Raw genomic sequence first — 8389 nt, 5'->3', positions numbered from 1 at the left:
AAATATAGTTATTTTAAAATATATAGCAGTACTAATTGTGTGTACTCAATAGACTTTATTGACAATATTATATGATATATATATATATTTCGAATAAATCACCTAGCATTCACAAATACATTCCACGAATAACATTACATAATCACAAACAAATACACACCACATAATACACACTGACACGATTTAATATTATGATGACTAACAAGTGTGACGAATATGGACAAATGCACAATTTCAATCATATACTTTATGAATGTAAACCATATGACCGACAAAGAGTTCATCTAATACAAGATGTAATACTGAAACAAGGAAATTAGCCTGAACCAGAACATATACTTTTCACTAAATTTAAGACAGACTTGCTAAAATTCATAAAACAAATTGACTTTAATCAGCTGACTAATTATAGAAGGGTAATCTAAAACCTCTTGTTAGTATTTGGTATATTTCTTTTTATCTTTACTTTTTTTTGTTATTATCCTTCTTTTTTTATTATTAATTAATTATATGTTTTGTTTTTCGTTTTTGCTTTACTTTTTTTTAAAAATGTTATAATCAATATTTTCCAATGTAAACATATGATATATGTAGTATGCCTTTCATGGCATGGAACATGTAGAAAAGAAATAAACTATTTCTTTATGGTGTACTGATCCGCACCATTTATAATTAAATTTGTGGCAATTAAAGGCTATCTTAATCTGTTACAGAGAAAACCACAATTTCTCCATGATGAAGCCCAATTTCACTACTGAATATTTCTCAACTTATGTCAGCACTTTTAGAATCTGCTTAGGATTTTCTAAAACGTAGCAATAAATTTTTAGAAAAATATGGTTTTGTTAGCTAATTATAGCAGAGAGACACGTAAATTTACAGAAATACCCTGTAGAATCTCACGCTATGGATTTACGAGATGAATCTTTTAGGGACACACTAAACGTAAGGTACGTTCTTTTCAAACTTTGAGAAGCTAGGTTAATTTTAAAAATGGTATTGAGGTTGGGATGGCACAATTCATTAAACTATGCTATATTCGATAAGTATATTATATGCTCTCAATATATAAAATGATACTTGGATTATTTCAGAGAAGATTTTAGAGAAGAAGCTACATACAAGACTAAAAATACAAGAAACTACTCGTAGATTCCGACAATTGCAACATTTACTAGACAAACGGTCTAAATTGCCAATCCATTACAAAAGACTGATCTACATGACTATTATAAGGATCCTATCTGGACATACGGAGTTGAGCTTTGGGGCTCCACTAAACCATCAAATTCCTCCAGAATCCAATCCTTACAGTCCAAAATCCTTCGTAAAATCCTTAATGCTCCTTACTTTGTCACAAATCAAGTCATCCATCAGGACCTCAATATTCCATATGTTGCCGATTTGGCCAGAACCAGATACCGTTCCTTCCATAATAAACTTTTCAACCACCCTAGTCCACTTGTTTCTAACCTGGCTTCTCCTTCATTACCTAATAATTCTCCTACGCGTCTGAAAAGAAGATGGCCTCGAGATCTTCTCCTCTAGAAATGTTATTGGAGTTCTATCAGTGGATAGATTCTCCACATGTTTTTATCATGCCACTATGTCACCTACAGCAAATTTACTTGTTGTATATATGTGTATACAGTAGTAAATATGAATAAATAAATTATTAAAAAAAAATGTATTGGTATTTTTGGTAGATTTATTCATATACCAAAGTGATTTAGATAAAAAAAAAATATATGCTCTTATGTTCTTCAAATAAAATATGGAATTGATAAATATGAGACCATTCAAATCAAATACATAAGATTATAGCGAGATCTGATAAATTTATATTTCTAGAGAAATAAAAAAAATATATAATTTTAAATTAACACTTTATTTTAGCCTATTATAAAAAGTTTCACCTTTAAATTTCTAACTGTTTTCACAATTTCCAAAGACCAGTAATTTAGTTTTACTACTGAACACTTAATAATTAATGAAAAGTATATAAATTTACTTAAAATCATATTGTCAATTTCTGAAAATTTTTTTTTTCCAATTTTGATAGATTTGTCACAAAAATCACCTTGTTATATTTGATATAAGTTCGTACTTTTTTTTAATGACATAGCTTTTACAATAATTTTCCGCTCACAGTGGCTAATACAGATTTTAAAAATAATCTACGAGATAGAAATGACATATGTTATATTATTCATATTATTTCAGCAATTTCATTCCTTACTATAAATTTTGTATTAACTACATTCTGCAGAAGGTCTAATTCTGTACCAGAATTGATTAGCGTAGTAATATTTAATTTAATAGTTTTGTTAAACCACCCAGAAATAAATCATAGTAACTATTAGTTAACTTTTCAAGGAGCTGAGAAAGTTGACATCATAATTCAGTCTCCTGAGTCAACTAAGGGAGAACTTTGAGAGAGACTTTATACCCTTTAAAGAGTTTTTATACACGTTTAATTTTAAAGATTCTTCACAAGAAAAAGATTTTTTTATTCCTTTTTTTAAACGAGTAATAGTTCGCAATATTAAGTTTTTAAAATACCTTTCCTTAAGTTAAACACAATTTTTAGTCAGTATCTTTATACTTTGAATAGAGATATTAAATTACAATAGAAAATTAACTATTTTTTTTCCTTTTAAATTATTATATAATGATATAATTTAAATATGTCTGGATGGAAAGCGAAGGAGTTTTTAAATTATTCTTAAAACAAAACTATTATGCATATTTATAATTAAATAAAGGAATTCATGATTTCAAGTCAATAAAAATAAAATAATAATCGACTTCAAAGGTGCGATAGAGATTATTATTTCTAGTACGTTCCAAAATAGACAAATAATTATTGATATACGATTAAATCATAGTCTTCCTGAAATAAACCGTCTTCCGTCCAAGTCATAGGAATTCTTCTAAGTTTCTGTTTACCTAATTGTAGAACAACGACACCCAGTACTAAAGTATTAATAAATACTATTCCGATTATTCCTATAGGAACGACAAGTGGCAAATGTACATTACTCACAATAAACTCAAACTACTACTACTAGCAATTCCCAAATACTTTAATATGTATTAGGTATGTATCGAGAAGGCTACTAGGGTCCTTGTGCGTCTTAAGGATCGGCCACTAACTTTCCGAAGGGATGAACTATCCGATCTTCTGTTTACGGACAGGTTTACTTGACCTGAAAATGCGTCACTACGCTTTTGTACACGAGATCAAAAGATAGCGAAAGTACAGGTTTCCTGAACTTGTGAGTAGAAGCATAGGAACCTTCTGAACTTGTGGATACGAACGGAGGGAAATAATTCTTGAAGGATGCGAGTGGAGCGATGATGATCTTGACCAGGTGCATACTAAAACCTTCTCCGACTAGGAAACGACACTAAGAGACATGAATTCCTGGTACATAAACATCAGAGTGATAACGCTCTAACATCTTCTAAAAGAGCTAAGACAATAAGGTTCATTTCATGAAGGGTCACCAAGTCCACTTTTCTATCTTAATCTGTTTGTTTGTTAGTTTTGAAAGGGCGTTTAACAGCCTGGTCATCAACGCCCGTTGGTTGTTGGCTTTGGTAAGGGCTAGTTGTTTTAGTCATAGCTTTGGTATGGTGTACTGATCCGCACCATTTATAATTAAATTTGTGGCAATTAAAGGCTATCTTAATCTGTTACAGAGAAAACCACAATTTCTCCATGATGAAGCCCAATTTCACTACTGAATATTTCTCAACTTATGTCAGCACTTTTAGAATCTGCTTAGGATTTTCTAAAACGTAGCAATAAATTTTTAGAAAAATATGGTTTTGTTAGCTAATTATAGCAGAGAGACACGTAAATTTACAGAAATACCCTGTAGAATCTCACGCTATGGATTTACGAGATGAATCTTTTAGGGACACACTAAACGTAAGGTACGTTCTTTTCAAACTTTGAGAAGCTAGGTTAATTTTAAAAATGGTATTGAGGTTGGGATGGCACAATTCATTAAACTATGCTATATTCGATAAGTATATTATATGCTCTCAATATATAAAATGATACTTGGATTATTTCAGAGAAGATTTTAGAGAAGAAGCTACTGATTATTTCAAACAAACAACAATTGCAAAATTTGACCTTCAAAATTCGACTGACAACAGTGACGTCTAATTTAAACCCTGACTCTATCTTCTATAGCTTTGAAATAACAATCACAGTCCACAAACTAATTCTATGTGAAAACCCTTTCAGCTAAATGAAGTAATACACCCAACTTCAAACAGACGAAGATTACTAAATGGGTAGCGGATTAAGTATTTGATTGCACTTTGTTTTTAATTACCGCATAGCCATTACCACCTTCACTCTGAAAAGATATAGAAAATAAATAAAAATAAAATTATTTTACAGACAATAAACAACATTCCAAATCAATGATTTTTTTTTCTAGTTAGTTCTATTTACTATATTTACACTGCTGCTAAAACTGAACTGCTTCCAGATGCTGTTCAGTCAATATCTCAAGATATGAAGGCTAGGAATTTAAGATTGGCAGGACATGTGGTTCGAAGTAATCCATCAGGACGCCTCTACGCAACATTAAATGCCAATATGGTAGGCAATAGACCACCTAGGAGGCCAAAAACCATATTGATAGACAGAATCAACAAAGGTGTGAAAGAGCTGTATGTGAAAAATTGAAAATCAGTCGCCTAAGATAGGGAGACATGGAGAAGGCTCGTTAAGGTGGCCAAAGCTCTAAATATGTATACATACTTTTATTATTGAGATCACTCGAGTAATTCTGAAAATTATTTATTTTTACTTTGCAATTATTGGCAAAGAAGTAATATTTTCTTGTAAGTAGAAAGGTAGTTTATTCTGAAAACCCTTAAAAACATTATACTGGTATCTCAAAATAAATTGAGACCTGAAGGCGAGGTAGGTTGATGGTACTGAACTACATTTTCCTTAAATATTCTTTAATTACTGACATTTCCAAATAGAACATCCTATACATAATTTATATATATATATATATATATATATATATACACCCCTGAAACAGATAAATGATTAAACTGGTTCTCGAATTTTCGTAAAACCAGCAAACGATCAAAACTCTTTTTAAAAATTATTATCTAGTCTTACAATTTAATAAAGCGCAAATTTTAAGAATTTTGTCACTATTAGAAAAACATTAAATAAAAAAAAAAAATTTACTTATTTTATAACAGAATTAACTTAACTTAAAAGTCCGGAGAAAAATCGAAGCAATCCAGTTTTTAAAGAAGACTTTCTGTGCAAACAGCATTAATTAAACACATTGGTTAATATACAAAAATAGTAAACAAAAAAAAATTAGTAACAACGTTAACTCTCCTCTGAAAGTAAAAATTGACTGATGAATTACCCTAATGAACGACAGATCTTTGCTTTGATTCTGTTAGTCAATAAGATTTTCTTTAAAAATTTAAAATAGTTGTCTAGAAAATTCATGAAATATAATTCAAACATTAGGGGTGTTATAGCCATAAAGGGAGACATGTTCAATACAGTAAATAACTTAAAAAAAAAAAAGGTGAAGATGTGAAGCTGAAACTTGCCGTTGTTATACGAACCGCGGACGGCCAGCCTGAGGTAGTGCCTGTCCGTGCCTTTGTCGTTCTCTACCTTAAGGAAGTAGGTCCTGGAGTCTGTGGGGTCAACCTGTCGCACGTGGAGCCGTGCCTCGTAGCAGTCTTCTCGCTTCTCCTGCTATAGGGGTCAATCAACACGAAAAGGATTAAATATATACCTAGATATTATATATTCCTAGCACTATATAAATGCAATGAACTGGAAGAAAAAAAGTGGTAGTAGGAGATAATTTCATATAACAGATAAAGTTAGCAACATACAGAGGATATAGATATGAATGAGGAATGTATTATAGATATGACTAAGATTAATTCTTAAGTAGATTATTACAATTGATTATACAAATAAATACTTGCAATTTAAATTAAAAAGGAAGGTGAAGAAAACACATCTCGTGGATAGCCCAGTTGTAATGGAAAATTAGTCTTTGAAATGCGTTTTAAATACTGAAGTGGAAAACATTAATGAAGATCAGCAGAGAACCCCAGCCTAACCAGGATAAAATGATCTATTAAGAAAACAGATTTTTAAAGGTCAATATATAATGGTTCAATAATTGCTTTGTACGATTCATCTTTGGGTTCCCCAGGAACGCCTTTATGAAGAGTTGAAGAGGCTTTACCCCTCCTTCCGTCGTAAATATTTCCATGCTTCCTTTCTCTATCAAGTTATCCAATCCCGCCGTCCATCGTACATCTCAGATATACTTCAATTTAAGTCCTCAGTGCATTCCTGCTGTACCCGTTCACGGCCTTCAGATTTATATGTAACTGCCCATCGAACAGCAGCCTTTGGTAGATCTTTCCTCATCCGTTCCTCTTCCCTATGGAATTCTATTCCCTCCTTTATTCGTAGTTCTAATACCCTTCCAATCTCCAAATCCCTTACCTTCGACTACCTTCTGTCAACCCAATTCCGGCAGAATAACAATTGAAAGTTTTAAAAAAGCTTTATATATTTTCTGTCTTAGATTTTCGTTTATAATTGTGAATATGTACACTAGCAGAAATTATATCTTTTCATTTATTATTTTTTAGTTTAATTGTATTTGATTTTTGATCATTTTGTTTTTCTTTTTATTTACTATCAGAAGTCATCTTATGTTTTATGATATGACAAGTGGTTTTATCATTATTTTATATCTTCTGTTAATTATTGTTGTTTATTTGTATCTTTTTAAATTCATTGTATTAATTTATTTTATGACATCTTGTAATTTCATCTCTATTTTGTAATTTACTCGAAGGCTCTAAAGCCTAATTTTGACGCCTGTAAATTATTCTAAAGAGATAAATCCCAGAATAAATAAAGATTATAATTATTGTTATTATTATTTTTATTATATGGTTTTGGAATAAAGCTGATTAAAAACTTGAACGTAAAGATTGAAAGAAAATTTCTGAAAAAGGTTTGAGAAAGCAAATATTCTGCGAAGGAATCAATCGAGATCGAAGGTTTACTGGAAAATGATTTGCCTGGCTGGAGAGATGTGACACAAGCAGAAGTGTAATACAAGGGTTTAGACTAAGCATGTTTAAAATTTAGTAGCCGGCGAAGAGATGGTACAGTGGAAACAACTATGAGCTATAGCAGAGAAGGGTGTGAATAGAAGACCACTGGAGATCAGAAAAGTTTTAGATATTTAACATTTTTAGTTTTCAAATAGTGCTGTGATCAACACGTAATCGTTTAATCAACTCTAAATGCCAAGAGCTTGTATGATTTTAGTAAATAAAATATCAATCACGTATAAATGTGGGTATATGTTTCATTTATTAACTTTTTTTTTGTAATGCTGTTCGATTGTAAGTAACTAATTTCTATCTTATTAATTAAAAAGAAGAAATATTGGGGAGGGTGTAATGGAAACGAAGTTACATGTTTTCAAATTTCGAATAAAATAATTATGACTATAGAGTTATTTTAGAATAATTCTTTTAAAAATCTTAAGAGTCCTTTTAAAAATCCATTTTAAGCCCATAAACAATAAAAACACTATTTTAACAAGTTTTAGTTATACTGAACAGGAGAAAAAGTTGAAATGTTGTCAACGTGCGCGGGGGGTCCCATCCGCCTTTCCTTATACAACCTGTCTTATAGCACGATTTTCAGTTGAAACTAATTATTTTCTCCTGTGCGATTTGGTTGACTGATATCTCATGCCACTGTCTAATAATTATTGTTGAAAGATCAATTTCGACAAAAACTGGGACCTTGTCGCCTTTTCATCGCAATATTTACATAATATGTTACAGTGTAAATATACTTATACTGTTTACAGAAACTCGAGGGAAAGCAATAACTCCAATAACGTTTATAAAGGAGAAGACCTCGAGACCATCTTCTTTTCAGATACCTAGGAGGATTATCAGGAATTGAAGGAGAAGCCAGGTGATATAAGTGAGTTTGGGTGGTTAGGTAATTTATTATGGAAGGATTGGTATCTGGTTCGGGCCAAATCGGCGACATATGAATCACTTTGTAATATAAATATTTGTATATAATTCATTAATTTCAGGAATATACAAAAACAATAAATAAGTAATCGCAACATTAAGACAAGATACACAATCATATAAATTTTTTACATTGTCTTTTGAGTAACTATTGGAAACAGCCAGTATAAATTTGTTTGTAACCTTTTTCAGAAACTTCTTTTTTTTATTTTTTTGCAAAAAGATGCAGTTGTGCAGAAGTTGTGCTGTGTGATCACCCCAGACATAAGGGACTGCGACCTAC

At 31.1% G+C, this 8389-nt stretch overlaps 1 protein-coding gene across 1 annotated transcript in view; it reads right to left on the bottom strand.

Annotated features, from left to right (window-relative positions):
* Positions 1-8389, bottom strand: part of LOC106685108 (kin of IRRE-like protein 3) — a 131003-nt gene that overhangs the window by 61542 nt on the left and 61072 nt on the right. Inside the window, exon 5 of the mRNA XM_067045482.1 lies at positions 5617-5767. Coding sequence (XP_066901583.1) covers positions 5617-5767 — 151 coding nt within the window. The remainder of the gene's footprint in view (positions 1-5616; positions 5768-8389) is intronic.

Source organism: Halyomorpha halys, unplaced genomic scaffold (genome assembly GCF_000696795.3).
Source record: "Halyomorpha halys isolate HHAL.00 unplaced genomic scaffold, Hhal_1.1 Scaffold659.1, whole genome shotgun sequence".
Taxonomy (NCBI): domain Eukaryota; kingdom Metazoa; phylum Arthropoda; class Insecta; order Hemiptera; family Pentatomidae; genus Halyomorpha; species Halyomorpha halys.
This window is presented reverse-complemented; position numbering and strand designations above follow the sequence as displayed.